The sequence below is a fragment of the Mustela erminea genome, chromosome 1 (genome assembly GCF_009829155.1).
Source record: "Mustela erminea isolate mMusErm1 chromosome 1, mMusErm1.Pri, whole genome shotgun sequence".
Classification (NCBI taxonomy): domain Eukaryota; kingdom Metazoa; phylum Chordata; class Mammalia; order Carnivora; family Mustelidae; genus Mustela; species Mustela erminea.
Window position 1 is genome coordinate 78,496,235 of NC_045614.1, and position 17,436 is coordinate 78,513,670.

Below are 17,436 nucleotides of genomic sequence, written 5' to 3' on the forward strand. Positions count from 1 at the left end.
ACTCAGGTCATGATCCCAGGGTCCTGAGATGGAGTCCCCCATCGAGCCTCATCCGGCTCTCTGCTCAGCAGGGAGCCTGCTTCCCCCCCCACACACACACACACCCTCACCCCGCCTGCCTCCCTGCCTACTTGTGATCTCTGTCAAATAAATAAAAATCTTTAAAAAAAAAAAAAAAAACTAATTCTTTACAGAGACGTCATGCTATTTGAACTGGCACTTATGAAAAAGATTTTTCCATCATTCATCTAATTCTAAAAAGAATCTATATATACCAGAAACCCATAGAGTTTACAGACACCCATTTTAAACATTTGTTTTATACGAGGTTTTAAGCATTTGTCGCTCGGTCCTTCTGGGGTCTTTCATCCACACTTATCTAGGAACACCGAGCAGTCTTCGAGGAGGAAGCTGTAAGACTGTTTTGTCTGGGGGGAAAGGGGTGGTTGTACTACGGCGTTTTCCCACCTTCTTGGCTGGATCAATGGAAGACCACACTTAGGTGCGGAAGGAGCGGGGTTTCTGGGACAAACTGGCCAGCGTGGGCCAGCATCTCCCTGCCCCACCCAGCTGAAGCCCCCGGGCCCTGACAACCAAGCACCCCGCCCCTTCTTTCTGATCGAAGCCCGAGGCCCTGGCGATGACGCCAGGTTTGGACTCCAGGTCCAAACCCCCGACTGTCCCAGAGACGCCCGCAGCCCGCCCGGCTGAGGCCACCCCCGCCTCGGCCCCTGCCCCTGCCCCTCCCCGCCGAGCCCCCGACCTCCGGGTCGAGTGCCCCGCCCCTCCCGGCTCGCCGCAGAGGAGGCAGCGCGCTGTAGCGCCTGCTCAGTGCGGGACGCGGCGCGCGAGGGGCGGCGACGGCCGCGGGCGCTCAAGCATGGCGGCAGCGGCGCTGGGCGGCTCGTCGGGTTCCGCGTCCCAGGCAGTGGCCGAGCTGTGCCAGAACACCCCGGAGACCTTTCTGGAGGCCTCCAAGCTGTTGCTCACCTATGCGGACAACATCCTCAGGTGCGGGGCTGAGGAGTCGCGCGGAGGGGAGAGAGGGTGCCACGGCGGACGGTGAGGGGGCGCCTTGTTGGCCTGGGTTTAGGGGTGCCCGCTCGGGCCCCGAAGGGTGGCGAGGCCAAAAGGGACTGGGGTCTGAACCGGCCTTGGCTCAGTATCGGAGCCCACGGGCCAGGGGCCTCGAGACCCGGTCTGGCTACTCCCTCCCGAGAAGAGTAAGTTTCTTTGCACTTGTGACTTGGTACGTAATGTCGGGGTGTTCTAGGGTGAACTGGAGGTCGCGGGGATGGCGCAGGGTGGAGGAAGGTGAGAAGGCGTACCCTAAACATTTGCCTCCTTTCGGGTTAGCTGTCTTAATGTCAGCACAGAAACGGTAACAGTGTTTCATTCCCAATGCGTGGATTTTATCCAACAGAGTGCCTTAGCCACAGGCTTATGAGAAGTTAGTCTCGACAAAATCCTCGCCCCAACGTTTTGTGACTACCTTAATATTAAAGCCTACTACTACTGAAGTGGTGGGGGATTTACATTTTTATGGTCTTTTCCTGCCCGCTTTTGTTGGTTGAAATATTATTAACCATATTAAAGTTATAATTTTCATATTGATGCCGGTATTCTGCTTTTCAACATGACCTTTTAAATAAGAATGGATAAAGGTTACCTTGGCTGAGAGTAATTTGTTTCATTCTCTTGTGAGCAAAAGTACACTTGTAGATCCTTAAGGGACCTTACAGGTTTGGGGAATTGGGATGCAAGTTTGATTATTCATTTTGAATCATTATCTGCTTCAGTTCTTAGATCAAATCATGTAGTGGCTTGTGTGGGGGAGGGAAATGGAACCGAGGGTAAAAAAAGAGCTCCAGCTGCCAGGTACTTGTGGGGTTACCTTATTCATCAGGTCACCCTGAGAGGTACTCTCGCCCACCTCACCCCTTGGTGCACTTTTTCTTCTAAGTGGTGGGTATATTGGCATGAAGTCTAAAAGGAAATTCTTAGTTTCAAGGTTATAGATTTGATGTGACCCAATTTTAGAGACAATGGTTACAAATGTAGTGTTTTAACCCACGGTATTTCATTGTTCATGGCAATACATTGTTCATAGAGGTAGCATTAAGGATTTTAAAAGTAAATTGAAGGAAAAATGAGCCTTTATTATATGCCAAATGCCATAAGGGATGTGCAGCATGTGTAGTGTACACAGCTACACATTGTGACCTATGTGGAGACTGCCTTTCTCCTCTGTGACACCTTCTCAACTCACCTCTACCTTGTGAGGTCTAACAGGTCTTCAAAGCACAGGGATGCCAATAGACTCTGCATGAATGAACTCATAAGCTGAGTCCTCTAGGTCTTACTGAGCTGGGACCTCCAAACTGGAAAGCCACCAAACTATTTAAATCCCATTATTCAGAAAAGGGAAGTGGCCTTGTAATAGGATTCACTTCTGCTTTTAATCTAGTGAAACCCAAAATGCTAAGATCAAGGTGTTTTGAGGAAGGAAAACTTTGCATGCAAATAATGACTTGGCATCATAATTACCATTATGAATATTTATCAAACTCATAGAAGAAGCTTGGCATGCTGTCAGTTCATTTTACAGTCTTTCGTATGGCTTGTGTTTCTGATCTGATTTCTGTTTCTGATTCAAAGGGTATTGAATTAGGAATCTGGAACTCATAATTGAAGATGGTATGAAAAGCTACCCTTGTTAGTTTAAGTACAGGTATACCTTGTTTTATTGCTCTTCACTTTATTGTGCTTTGCAAATACTGGCTTTTTGTTTGTTTTGTTTTTTACAAATTGAAGTTTTGTGGTGTTGAGTGAGTCTGTTGGTTCCATTTTTTTCCAATAGCACACTGTGTATCTCTGTGTCACATTTTGGTAATTCTTGTAATATTCAAACTTTTTCATTGTTATATTTGTTTTGGTGACCTGTGATCAGTGAGCTCTTTCAGTTAATTGAAATATAGTTTACACACAATGTTACATTAGTTTCACTAGTACAACATAGTGATTCTACAAGTCTATACATTTTGTAGTGCTCACAAGTGTAGTTGCCATCCATCACATACAGTTCTATTATAACACCATTAACTATATTCCTTATATGTATCTCTTATCTCTATGACTTTTTTTTTAAACTGAGCTGTGTCCAGTGTGGGGCTTGAACTCATGACCCCAAGATGAAGAGTGACATGCTCTACTGACTGAGCCAGCCAGGCGCCCCACCCCCACACCCGTGACTTACTTATTCTATAACTGGAAGCCTATATCTCCCACTCCCCTTCACCCATTTTGCCCATCTTACATTTCCCCCTCCACCCCTGCAACCATCTTTTGTACTCTGTTTTTATGTGTTTGATTCTAATTTTTGTTTATTTTGTTTTTTTTATCCACATAGAGGTGAAATTATGTGTTATTTGTCTTTCTCTTTTTGACTTACTTCTCTTATCATAATGCCATTTATCTAGGTCCATCCATGTTGTTGCAGATGATAAGATCTCATTCTTTTTATGACTGAATAATATTCCATTGTGGTTATGTATACCACATCTTCTTTCTTCTGTGATCAGTTATCTTTGATGTTAATACTGTTTTAGGATGCACCAGCTGTACCTACATAAGATGGTAGACTTAATCTATAAAGGCTGTGTGTGTTTTGACTGCTCCACCCATTGGCCCTTCTCCTGTCCCTCTCTCTTCCTTAGGCCTCCCTGTGTCCTTACACACAATAATTATTGAAATTAGGCCCATCAGTAACCCTGCAGTGGCCAGGTGTTGCAGTGAAAGGAAGGGCTGCAAGTCTCTCAGTTTAAACCCAAAACTAGAAGTAATTCAGCTTAGTGAAGGCATGTCAAAATCCATGATAGCCCAAAAGGTAGGCCTATTGTACCAAACAGCCAAGTTGCAAATGCAAAAGAGAAGTTCTTGTTTTGTTTTCTGTTTTTTGGTTTTTGGTTTTTTAAGAGAAGTGCTTTAAGGAGATTAAAAGTGCTACTCCAGTGAACACACAAATGATGAGAAGGCAAAACAGCCTTATTGCTACTAATGGAAGAAGTTTTAGTGGTCTAGATAGAGGATGAAGCCAACCACAACATTTTCCTAAAACCAAAGCCTAATCCTGAGCAAGGCCCTACATCTTCAGTTCTCTGAAGGTTGAGAGAGGTGAGAAAACTGAAGAAGAAAAGTTGCAGGTTAGTTGAGGTTGGTCAATGAGGTGTAAGGAGAGAGGTTGTTTCCATAACACAAAAGAGCAGCAAGTAGCAGCAAGTGCTGATGAGAAGCTGCAAGTTGTCCAGAAGACCTAGCTAAGGTGATTCATGAAGGTGGCTACACTACAACAGATTTTCAGTGTAGACCAGATAGCCTTTTATTGGAAGAAGATGGCATCTAAGATCTCATAGCTAGAAAAGAGAAGTCAATGTCTGACTTCAAAAGACAGGTTGATGTCTTTATAGCTGGTGACTTTACGTTGAAGTCAGTCTTATTAACCACGCTGAAAATCCTAGGGCCCTTAAGAATTATGCCAAATCTATTTGGCCTATACTCTGTAAATGGAAAAAACAAAGCCTGGATGACAGCACATCTATTTGCTATGCAATTTACTGACTGCCACTGTTGAGACCTGCTCAGGAAAAAAGATTTCATTCAAAATACTGCTCATTAACAATGCACCTGGTCACCTAAGAGCTCTGATGGAAATGTACAGTAACATAATGTTGTTTTCATGCCTGCTAACATCATTCTGCCACACCCATTCTGCAACACATGGATCAAGGAGTCATTTGGACTTTCAAGTCTTTAACGATTACATTTTGTAGAGCTATAGCTGCCATAGATAATAATTCCTCTGATGGATCGGGACAAAGTAAGTTGACAAACTTTTAGAAAGGATTCCTCATTCTAGATACCATTAACATTTGTGATTCATGGAAGGGGGTCAAAATATCAACCTTATTAGGCATTTGGAAGAAATAGATTCCAACCCTCATGGATGACTTTGAGGAAAGACTTCAGTGGAGGAGGGAACTACAAATGTGGTGGAAACGCAAGAGAACTCAAATTAGAAGTGGAACCTGTAGGGGCACCTGGGTGGCTCAGTGGGTTAAGCCTCTGCCCTCGACTGGGGTCAAGATCCCAGGGTCCTGGGATCAAGCCCTGCCTTGGGCTCTCTGCTCAGCGGGGAGCCTGCTTCCCTTCCCCTCTCTCTCTGCCTGCTTCTCTGCCTACTTGTGATCTATATCTGTCAAATAAATAAATAAAATCTTTTAAAAAATAAAAAGTGGAGCCTACAGATACAGCTAAATTGCTGCAATCTCTTGATAAAACTTTCATGGATGAAGAGTTGCTTCTTAATGGATTAGCAAAGGAAGTGGTGTCCTGATATGGAATCTGCTGGTGAAGATGCTGTGAAGATTGTTAATATGACAACAATGAATTTAGACTATAACATAGTTTGTTGATAAAGCAGCAACAGGGTTTGAGGGGACTGACTCCAATTTTGGAAGATGTTCTATCAAACAGCATTGCATGTTACAGAGAAATTGTTCATGAAAGAAAGGGTCAATTGATACAGCAAACTTCATTGTCTTGTTTTAGGAAATTGCCCCACCGACACCAGCCTTTAGCAACCATCAACATTGAGGCAAACCCTCCACCAGCAAAAAGATTACAATTCACTGAAAATTTGTATGGTAGTTAACATTTTTTAGCATTAAAGTATGTTTAATTAAGGTATGTACAATTTTTAAAAACATAATGTTATTAAACACTTAATAGACTACCGAATAGTATAAACATAACTTTTATATGGAGTGGGAAATTTTAAAAATTCGTTTGACTTGCTTTAGTGTAATGTTCACTTTATTACAGTGGTCTAGACTCAAAACTGTAATACCTCAGAGCTGCGCTTACAGTAGTATTAGTCCCTGCTCTTAAATTAGAGTTTAAATTCCTTTAGTCTTCAGGAAGTTAGAAAATACTCTTTTTTCCACTTCTAAGTCCAGTGACTTGTTAACCTCTAAACAGAAAAACCTCTTATCTCTTTTTTATTCTAACTACACTACCTTATAGATCCATTACTCTGACTTGTTTAAGAATAGAGAAAACCAAGAGTTCTGTTCCTTTGGCTGTTTTGGGAAATTGATCGGTGTTAAAGATAAGGGACTATGTCAGGGATGTTGTCTTGATAAATCTTGTTCCTGCCTCAGGGTTTGACATAGTATCTTATGAAATAAGTGCTGAAATAAGAATTTCATTAGTAGGTGTTTTGTTTGTTTGTTTGTTTTTTTATTATTAAGATTTTATTTGTCAGAGGGCACAAGCAGGGGGAGCAGCAGAGGGAGAGGGAAAAGAAGGCTTCCTGCCAAACAGAGACCCTGATACAGGGCTTGATCCAGGACCCTAAGATCATGACCCAACCCACCCAGGCACCCCTTGTTTTGTTTTTTTAACAGCATTACTTGTCACTGCACTCAAATGAAGATAATACCTTTGATTACATTTCAGATTTCTGCTTCAGGTGATGTTTGCTTATTCCCCAACTAAGAGTCATAAAGCTAATGAAATTCTAGAATAAAATGTAAGCTAATTCAATACGATATGCTATGGGTTTGAGACTTTTTACCTTTTTTTTTTTTTTTTAGTTCACTAACTTCTAGATAAAGATGAGCTGTCTCAGTACTAATCTGCTTTGTAAAGTTCATAATAGTTTGACTAGCATGTGTTCCGTAGATAATTTGCTCCTTTCATTCTTTAAAAAAGATGGTTGATTTCCTTTGCAAACTGCACACAGTTTTTGGTTACAAACTGCACTGCGTATGGTTGGGAAGGGCCAAGAATGGAAAGTGGTTTCTTCCAAGAAAAAAGTTATGTTTAGGAGAAGAACACAAGTATGGAAAGTAGCCACAGCATTAAATCTAGAGAACAATTGGAAGACAGTGTTCAAGAAGTTACATGTTTATGTCTGGAGATAGCAGAGGGACCTAGTGTGGGAGAGTTTTGAGAATGGAGGTTTGGTAAGATGGGATAGGTTCAAGGAATAGCAGAGAACATATGTTTGACATAAGAGGCAAGAGAAAATAATTTTACTTTCTAGAGTCAAAGAGAAACATGAAGGAGTTTCATGTAGAATAGTGATGTAAGGCACAAGCATGGGTTTCATTTGTGAAGCTATTACAGTAATCATAAGCATAATTGGGGATAGAATGTAGAAAGAACAATCAGAGGCAGGGATTGGCAGTTCTTGATGACAGAATGCAATGAGTAGAGGAGACAAAATAATTCAAATAACTTCAGCTTTCTAATCTAGGTGACTATTGACAACTAGAGAAATTGAGAGAGGGAAGTTAATTGAGGATTGGTGAGTTTGTTGGTATAGTGTATCGTGGAGAGTATGTAAGCTTTGTAATCAGACCAATGGTTTGAATCCCAGTCAGCCATTCCCTAAGAGAAATGTGGCTCTAGGCAATTTATGTAAAGTCTCTGGGTTTCAGTTTCCTCAATTTTTTTTTTTTTAAAGATTTTATTTATTTATTTGTCAAAGAGAGAGAGAGAGAGAGCATACAAGCAGGCAGAGTGGCAGGCAGAGGCAGAGAGAGAAGCAGGCTCCCCGCCAACCAAGGAGCCCAACGCGGGACTTGATCCCAGAACTCTGGGATCATGACCTGAGCCAAAGGCAGCAGCTCAACCAACTGAGCCACCCAGGTGTCCCCAGTTTCCTCAATTTTAAGAGGAAAGAAAAATGCCTGCATTATAGGATTGTTGCAAAAGAGATTATTCAGTTTTTTTCATGTTGAACAAGCTAGATTATGTGTGTGGTTCCCTTTTTGTCAGCCACATAGAGTGGTAGAGTTAGAGTCAGAGATGGTTCCCAGATGGTTCTAAAGATGTTTTTGAAAAATTTACATGTATCACAGAATAGATTTTCAGAAGGACTAGAAATATTTTCTATTTTCTAAATGGCCTGCAAATCAACTTTTGTGATTAGTAATAAATACAAGATTATAGGATCTCTTGTGTACTAGATTTCTATTTATGTAAACCCTTTCTAAGATTATGAACTCTAAAGAGGTAGAGGGCCAGTAAATGGCTAAATATATTTAATTACCAGCATTTCTGAAATTCTAAAATAAAAACATTGAAGGTTTTCTTTTTTCTGAGTCTGTGACCTCTGGGAAACCTACTGTTAACATGTCTTAGGATCTTTTTTGGGTGCCTGGGTGGCTCAGGCAGTTAAGTGTCTGCCTTTGGCTAAAGTCATGAGCCCAGGGTCAGGGGATCAAGCCCTTCAACAAGCCCTGCATCTGGACTCCCTACCGAGCGGGGAGCCTGCTTATGTGCAGTCATGCGCGTATGCTCTCACTCTCTCTCAAATTAAGTCTTTTAGAAACAAATCTTTTTTTTTAAAGATTTTATTTTTTTGTTTATTTTAGAGAGAAGGGGGTGGGGGAGTAGGATTTAGAAGTGAGAGGAGCAGGGAAAGAATCACAAGCAAACCCCATGCTGAGCACAAAGCCTGACCTGAGGGTTTGATCCCATGATCCTGAGATCATAACCTGAGCCGAAACTAAGAACCTGACCCTCAACTGACTGAGCCACCCAGATCCCTGAGTGTGTCTTGAGATCTTAAATATATGGTCAGTTCTGACTTTGAAGGTAAAAAGCATGGATTTTTTTCTACCATTCAGTAATAAAAACAAAGACAGCAAAATGTATTCAAAGTGGTAGTGAGGTGCAGGACATTTTGCTGCCCTTTCACGACCCATTCTTTTTAACATCGTCCAACAAACGCACCAAAAAAAAAAAAAAGTAAAAATTATTGCAAACAAGCAAGATAAATATTACAAATTGCAGAAATAGTTAAGGGTCAGCAGAGGTAGAAAAAAACACATTGAATTATTACAGCAAAAAATACTTGAGAAAAATCTACAGAGGAAATTAAGTTAATGAAAGAAGAAAATGAAGCAAAAATAAACGTGATCCTTAGGGCTACTTTAGCCACTGCCAGATAAGGAGAATAGTAACGAGTTCAAGGATGGTGGATACTTGGGGATGATGTTGTGAAGCTAGAGATTTAGAAAGTGTTTGTTTGTACTTTTCCAGAGGCAGGGAATGGGATCTGTTGGATTTGAGCTCTGATGGCTTTATGGCCAAATTCCCTCTGCCTTTGAGGGCTTCAGGACAAACTTTTGGCACTATTGTATGTTCAGTGCTATGGCTGGTGTACTCAGCATATTTAAAAACAGGAAGATAGAATTTGGGTAGCCAGACATTACTGTTTGTCTTTTTGGTTTGCTTTTGTTTGCATTATTTTTTTAGTGAGAAAAACAGATAAATGGCATTGTGAGGCCCATAATGTTAAAAGACAGAAAATTGCTGACTAGACTAGACCAGAAAAGCTGTATCAAGAATTACTTTTAAACATGTATCAAAATAATAAGCTGTATCAGATCAACTAGTCTAGGTTTTATAAGAATTTTTAAACAGTGGTGAAAGAGGGAGGAAAAAATATAAAATTAAAGCCAGAGAAAGACTGATCTTATAAAAGTCTGGGAGCTATTGGGGGAAAAATAGGTTAAAAAAAAATCAGGCAGTTTTGCACCAGTGCATTCTATCATCCTGGTGGTACTGATGGTTATGACCCTGTAAAATGTGTTGAATATCATGAAAAGATGCTTCATTTATCTATAACTGGCCTTGATAAAGTAAGAATATTGTATAGTTTAATGTTTTTTAAGTGGTAAGAAAAGGAGGCACACTTTTGATATAATGTGGCATAAATGCTAGGGATGCTAAGTATCTTGCTGTGTTCAGGGCAGTCCCTACAACAAAGACCTCAAATGTCAATAATGCCAAGGTTAAGAAACTCTCATTTAAAACAAAGAATAAAAGAGTGGCACATATATTTTTCTTTGTGTTTTTTAACCATCCATGTTGAAGAACAGTGTTTTCATTTTTAATTTCCAATTTTTTGTGGCTCTGTAACTTTGTAAAGTACAATAAAAATTTCATGGCAAATTGTTATAAAATTGCTGAGTAGTCTCAATTTCTGCACTTCTCATGAATGACTAACAAGGAGTTTACAGGTGGGGACCAGTCTGTGGACCTTTTGAATAATACTATTTTAGACCTTTATCTCTGAGTATTCTGTAATAAACTTGTACAGTTTTTGAAATTAAAGTTTAAAAAAGATTTATATATATATGACAGTTTGGCAATAGAGAGTTGCTTGATAGAAAACAAATGTGAAATATGTTGAAATTTCTACAAATTAGGACAAAAATGCTTAATGGTTGCTAGCAGTTGCTAGCATTTGTCCATCATCACCATTCCATAGTCCAGACAGATGGCCTCAGCACTCCTTCCTATGGACCCCTGACACGGCCTCAGAATCCTTCTTAGAATAGTGGTAATGGAAGCCACTACTATTGCAAGGGAGTTTGTATCAGATATGAAATTTGCTCATCGGGATTCCTGGGTGGCTCATTCAGCTAAGTGTCTGCCTTTGGCTCAGGTCATGATCCCCCAGGGTCTTGTGATCAAGTCCAGCATCGCACTCCTTGCTCAGCAGGGAGTCTGGTTCTCCCTCTGCCTGCCATTCCCCCTGCTTGTCCTTGAGAGCATGCTGTCTCTCTCTTTCCCTCTCTCTCTGACAGATAAATAAAATTTTAAAAAATTTCACCATCCTAAATTATGTTCTGAAGTTCCTTTGTATAATAAAAGTATAATAAATGGTGTCATTATTTTTTTTTATTTTATTTATTTATTTATTTGAGAGAACATGAGCGGGGAGGGAGGGCACAGGGAAAGGGAGAAGCAGGGAACCCAATTCAGGACTCGATCCCAGGACCTCAGGATCATGACCTGAGCCAAGGCAGATGCTTAACTGGACTGTCCCACCCAGGTACCCCAATAGTGTGGTTATCTTAACCTTGTATTATTTTCTGTTGTTGTTTTTTTTTAATACAGCCTTTCTGATTTATCAAGGTTATTAAAAATATCAAAGTTTTTCGTATGCTGGTCTCATCCCATGTGATACCAAAATCTTAATCATGGTAAAAATAATTTTTGGCTCTGACAAAAATGTATCTTGAGCTGAAGCAGAACTTAGTATAAAAACAATCATTGGTCTAGGGAAGAAAGAAAATCAACTGACTCTAAGGTATACCTGGATTTGTATTTGTCAGGGGTAAAGTCTTTGAGGAACTGTGATCCTTTTTTGTAAAGCTTCTTAGTTTCTTTTATTCATTCATTTCACAAGTATTTATTAACTGCCATTTATATGCATCAGGCACCATTCTTGATTGATCAGTCAGAACAAAATAGGCAAAACTTGCACCCATGTCTGGAGCTTACCTAGATTTTTTTTCTTAGCAACCTAAAAACTCATAAAGGTATGTGGCTTTAACAGCATAGAATTAACATGTCGCATGGATTTCCCTTATGGAAGCATTAATATCATTAGCTCTGAAATTAAACAGTAAGGTGGTAGTAACTGTATATTGAGGTAAGAATCACAAAATCCGGCTATTTTTCTGGACTGTGCTTCCTTTTTCTTTAAGGCTGGGAACCTTACTACCTCGTAGCCAGTATAGCCAGTATAAAATGTAAAAAGGAGTGCAAAAACACTTTGGAACGTGTAAATTGTTGTAAATAATCATACTTTTTTTTATTTAAATCAGAAACCCTAATGATGAAAAATATAGATCTATCCGGATTGGAAACACAGCTTTTTCTACTAGACTCTTACCTGTTAGAGGAGCCGTTGAGTGTTTATTTGAAATGGGCTTTGAAGAGGTAAGTTAAAGGGTTTCTTTTCCCTGGTTCACATATAAAGAATTTATTATAATGTTGATGGATAAATATCTAAATAAGATATATTTTTAAATTAATATATTATTTTGAAAATCTGTGGAACTAATTACTTCTTCACCTATTAGATATTTAAAAGTTACAGTAAATAATTATGAAATCACAGTAAAGTATAACAACTCTCCCACAGGAAAAATTCTTTCAAGTGTTAATTTTTTAGAACAGGAAGGTCAGATGTACAACCCAAAGACCAAATTGTGGGTCACTTTAGACTTTTGGCAAAAATCTGATTTCTAAGTATACATAAATACTAGCACGGTCTAACCACCTTTCTCCAGTAAGAATTGAAAAGAGTAAATGCAGAAAAGCTGAGTTAAGTTGACACATGTAAGGGATTTCTTCTGTGACAGAAGAGAAGAATGTCAGTACTTTTTTTGTTGTTTTTTAGTCAAAATAAAAGTTCAGTGTTTTCATCTTCTCAAGTCTTATGGCATAGCTTAATTTTATGACACAATGAAAGTTATCAATATTGTCAGTTTTCTTTATGTATATATGCTTAACCATTTCTAGTTTATGGACTATTGAAAGACTTTGAGCCAGGTTGTGGATGCACAGCAATCCATAGCAGTCAGAAATGTCAAGGCTATAGAAATTGTTAAAAAGAGATATGCTGAGTTGCCATAAGAAGTATTTTCCTTCCTGCCTCTCTGCTTTTCTCCCTAGATTCTGTTTCAGGCCCTGAAGGGTATAGTAGTGAACTAGAGAAAATGATCCCATCTCACATGAAGCCTGATTCTAATAGGTTAGACAACAGTAGACGTGAAAGCAAAGATGAGTGCAAAAAAGAAAATAAGGCATGCTAATAAACTAAAAAGCAGCTGTAGAGGTGAGCAGCTATGTAAGAAGAATGAGTGGTCAGGGAAGGCCTCTCAGGAGATAATATTTGAGCTGGGAACTAAATGAAAAGAAGCCCTCAGGTAAGAGTACTTCAAACAGAAGCATTCAGGTGTGCAACAGACTTCTAGTAGGATTAGCTTTGGCACAGAGAGTAGCTACACAGGCCAGCAGAATCCAGGGTGTGGGGATAAAGACTTGGACTTCGTTATAAGTGAGATGGGAAACCATAGGAAGGTTTTAGGCAGGGAAGAATGTTTAAAAGATTACATTAGCGGCTGTATAGAGAATGTTCTGGATGTTCTGGGATGGGGGCAAGGGATCAAGCAGGGAGACCAGTTAGAAAGCTTTTTTCAGCCTAAAGGAGAAACAAAAATGGTTTATATAAGTTCCCTGAGGGCAGAGCCTTTTGTCTTTTTGTCCCCTCTGTTGCTAGCTCCTAGAACACATTGAGGCACTCAGAAAACATTTGTTGAATTAAAGACTAATAGCAGTGGAGATGGGGGAAAAGTAGAGGCATCTAGAATTTTTTTTGAAGAAGAGCCTGCAGGACTTGCTGATGAATGTAGGGTACAAGGGAAAGGAAGGAATCAGGGATACTACTAGGTTTTGGTTTGAGCATCTAAATAGATACACGTACCATTAATTCAGATTGAGACATCTTGGAGTGTGTAGCAGATGTCAAGAGAAATCACTACTTCTCTTTTGGATAATTATAACCTATATACTGTTAAACATTCAAGTAGAGATAAAAAGTAGGCAGTTGAATATATGAGTCCATAACTCAAAACGAAAGGTCAACCTAGAGATAGAAGTTATGTTGTCATCTGCTTATTAGTTACAGACCTCTGAACATAAAGAACTTTGAAGTGTAGTAGGCAAAATTGAGAACATTGCTGATTTCGTTAAAGGAAATACAGATTTTTTAGTTAAATGACAGAAAAATTTAGTAAATGACAACTGGAAATTGTACTGATTTCTCAGTTTTGAAATGTCACATATTCTGTGGAATCATGTTTGTTGTTTCATTCAACAAATATTTGAGTGCGGCGTGTGATGACCACCATCCCAGTTTGCCTAGGGCTGTCCTGGGTTTAGGACTCAAAATCCCGCATTCTAGAAAACCCATCTCAGCCAGACCCAAAGGTTGGTCATACCATTGCCAGGTAACAAGCCACATTGAGAGCTGGAGTAGTATTTGACACAAGTGGAGCAAGTTTCAGAAAAGATTAACATGTTTTGATCAGGCTAATTTATACTTCAAGGTTCTGATTGTCGTTAGACTTCACACCTCAGGACCCATCTGCAGTAAATGTTTTATCAGTGTGGCTAAGTTGCAGAAGGAACCAATGGAACTGCAACTGAACTCTACCATTAGAAAGAAACTTAGTAAGCTGAAAATGAAGTAGGAATCTCAGACCCGTCCCAAAATGTTCGTTGTATATTAAAATCTTGGGCACTTTTGGGCCTACTTGCCTCTGAGGCTACATTCTTTGTGAAGATTTTGAGGAGGTTGAGAAAGACTGGGATCCACATGAATATGTGACTCAGCCAGCTTGCTGAGTGAAGTGATTCTCGCCAGGTCCCATGGCGGGGGGCGGGGGTTAGTTGTCTTGGTGACTGGAAGATATTACCAGCACTTAGTGGGCAGAGCCAGGTTGGCTTAGCATCTGATAGTGAAAATTGTCTTCGCAAAAATATGTTGAGAAATACGGATTTTGTTCAATACTGGAATTCTCATTAATTTTTCAAACTGTTATTAGATCTAGTGCATTAAGCCTATAATTTTGTCCTTTTGCATTAAGCCTCTAATTTTGTCTTTTTGTGAAAAGACAGTGTAGTTGATGAAACTTTTTGGTACATACCCTTTAGCCATAATCATACATTCTTTTAAAACTGGTTCTGTAAAGCTAGAAGGGAAGGGAGCAAGGCACAAGTAGCACCTCTGTCTTATCAGGGCCTTCTCTGAGGTATGGACTGAACATAGATCCCGGTACCTGTTATGCTGGATTTCTTCCTCAGCCCGTGGTGTCTTCTGCCTCTCTCAGTGTTGCGGCACTAACAGTATGAGATGGGAAACCTCCATATTTGGTTCCAGCCAAGATACCTGATTTCTGAAGAGAAACCTCATCAGAGATGTGGGGTGGTTCCTTTCTAATGTTGGGAAATCATTGTGATCCAATTTTTGCTAATCATGTATGCCATCACAGCTGTAGAAATACTCATTTTTTGTTCAACACTTCCAACTATTAGTACAAGCTTATGGCTTTTGGGCCCTGTTCAGTCTAAGATGTAGTCAATTCTAATGTAATGATCAAGGTTTACTCCAACAATTAGTCTATAGCATCAGGCAGATAATTTTACTTTTCTGAGCTTTCATAATTTCATATAAAGAATAGGGGTAAACCTAATACCTACATTTCAGGATGGTTGTGAGAATTACTTGAGATAACATACATAAAAGTTTATCATAGCACCTAGAACACATGAATACAATAAATGATAGTTTTGTTTTTATAACTTTTATGGGAAATGAATATATGGAGCTTAATGGCGTCTTTTGAAAGCCTTTTAAAAGGGATTCATATGAAATTCATTTTCATGTCATTAATGAGAAATGTAATGGTCAGTTGATTCTGAAAGTTTTGCCATCACCAGGGAAATAGATCATTCTCTGTTGTGGAGCTTAATTTAAGTGCTTAAAATCTACAAGTCTGTCTACAGCACATTAACAATATTTTATCTCATATCCATTTGGTAGAATTTCTATTTTAACACTGTTGTTTCTCACAGCTTTGAAACTCTATTGAAGATATTTCATTTAACTTTTTTTTGTTTTGTGATTTGTTTCACATTGTGAGCTTCGTTGTAATGTTTATTGTGTCTTAAAGCACTCTGATTATATTATGGGTATTCATTAAATGAATCACTACTTGAGTGGGATTTTCATTGCTTGATTGTTTTGTTTGGACCACCTTTGTATTACTGTTAACAGTCCATAGTTTTGGCTTGACCACCAGGCTGTACTTTTTGTTTTCTAGGAAAAATTAGTGGACCCCCCTCCCCCATCCAGACTTCTAATCATGTAGCTGTTCTTCAAAGTCTCGGGTTTGGAGAGTCAAACTTCTTGACCCCAGATCATTTTGTATGGCTATGTCTCTAGTAGTTACTATTATTTCATAGGGAATTTCACAGAGAATAGTAGTATCATATACTATTGCAGAGAAGATAAGAATGTGCATTTTTATAATTCTTATGAGACTTTGTAACTTATTATTCCTAAAAGAAAGTATTTTTCTAATGGCCTTTAAACCAATCAGATAAGCTAAGCATTATATGCAAAGGAGGAGACCAATTTTCTTAACTTCCTGGTTCATATATAGATACTTTTTACCTTTGACTATTTAAAAAAAAAAAATACCATAATGGTAGGAAATGAGAATGATTGTTAAAATTATGAGGTATTCTATAGTATTGATTTCATTTTATATATATATATGAATGACTATCAGTATAAAGCAAAGGCTAAAATTTTTCCCAATTTTATAAATTCCAGGGAGAAACACATCTTATCTTTCCCAAAAAAGCTTCAGTGGAACAGCTGCAAAAAATTCGTGACCTGATTGCCATAGAGAGAAGTAGCAGATTGGATGGATCAAATAAGAGTTACAAAGTTGAATTATCTCAGCAACCTGCATCCAGTACCCAGCTTCCTGTAACACAGCCTTCAAATCCTAGTGGGTTAACCCAGCATGCAGGGAACAGTGAAGGACAGTCATCAAATCCACCAACTGCTTCAACGGTAATGTTAGAATTAAACCTTTTTAACCGTTCAAAGTATTGAAACAGCAAAAGCTTTGAAATATGTTGTGATTTATTCTTGAATTTTTGCTCTTGTTATTGTTGGTTCTTAGAATTGTAATTCATCCAGATTTCCTTCAGTCTTTAAAAAATTGTCAAATTTGTAACAAAGTAGGGAGAATGGTTATCTTTTTTTATACTTTTAAATCTTAACTTTTGGTTCATTGCTTCTTGGGCATTTCATCATTTTATCATTCATAAATGTACCCATTGCCTTGGTACGTAAATCAGTAACATTAGTTAGCATATGTCTTTAACCTAAAACCAGAGTAACAGACTTGCTGGACAATGGCAATCAAACCTCTACTGCACTGGTACTTCTGATCTAAATTTTACCTGCTGCCATTCATTATGAACATTATTAATTCCAATAGCCTAACCATTATTAACCCCTCAGTTTGGTAAAAGAAATCAGCCTCTTTAAGGTAAATAATAATGCATTAATTTATTGAGGGGGTGCCACCAGATTAATGAAGTTCAGTTAGTGGCATACGCAGTACATGCTTCTGAAGAACTGCAATCAAACTTTCTTCTCTTAACAGGCATCCTTGATACACTGAACTGATCTTATTTAATAGGAAACTGTCCTATTTACAAAAATTCCTTTTGATAGCGGTGCTTAAGTTTTCCTCTGAATTTTCACTCAGAAAGATTTCGCATTTTGTTTTTTTTTTCCTATAGTAATTTTATCACTAACCAGCTTCAACTCGTATCCTCTTATTTTAATTTTCATAAAACATTTTGTCAGTGTCGTCCTCCATAAAGCAGACCTTATATTAGAGAGTCAGTTATTAAATCTACCCTTAATTTTCTCCAGTTGAGTAATTCCAGAGTCCTTAACCTCACTTCCCTGGGGGTCAT

The 17,436-nt window shown here is 38.9% G+C and overlaps 1 protein-coding gene across 4 annotated transcripts in view; it reads left to right on the forward strand.

The window, feature by feature from the left end:
- Positions 1-738: 738 nt before the first annotated feature.
- NGLY1 (N-glycanase 1) overlaps positions 739-17,436 on the forward strand; it is a 57,603-nt gene continuing 40,905 nt past the window's right edge. Inside the window, exons 1-4 of one of the 4 annotated variants that reach the window (XM_032327336.1) lie at positions 921-1,011; positions 2,659-2,731; positions 11,691-11,805; positions 16,271-16,516. In XM_032327336.1, the coding sequence (XP_032183227.1) occupies positions 11,791-11,805; positions 16,271-16,516 (261 nt within the window). In that variant the 5' untranslated portion in view covers positions 921-1,011; positions 2,659-2,731; positions 11,691-11,790. Of the gene's footprint in view, positions 1,012-2,658; positions 2,732-5,719; positions 5,743-11,690; positions 11,806-16,270; positions 16,517-17,436 lie in introns of those variants that run through there. The other 3 variants (XM_032327412.1, XM_032327148.1, XM_032327240.1) reach the window with 3 other exon arrangements.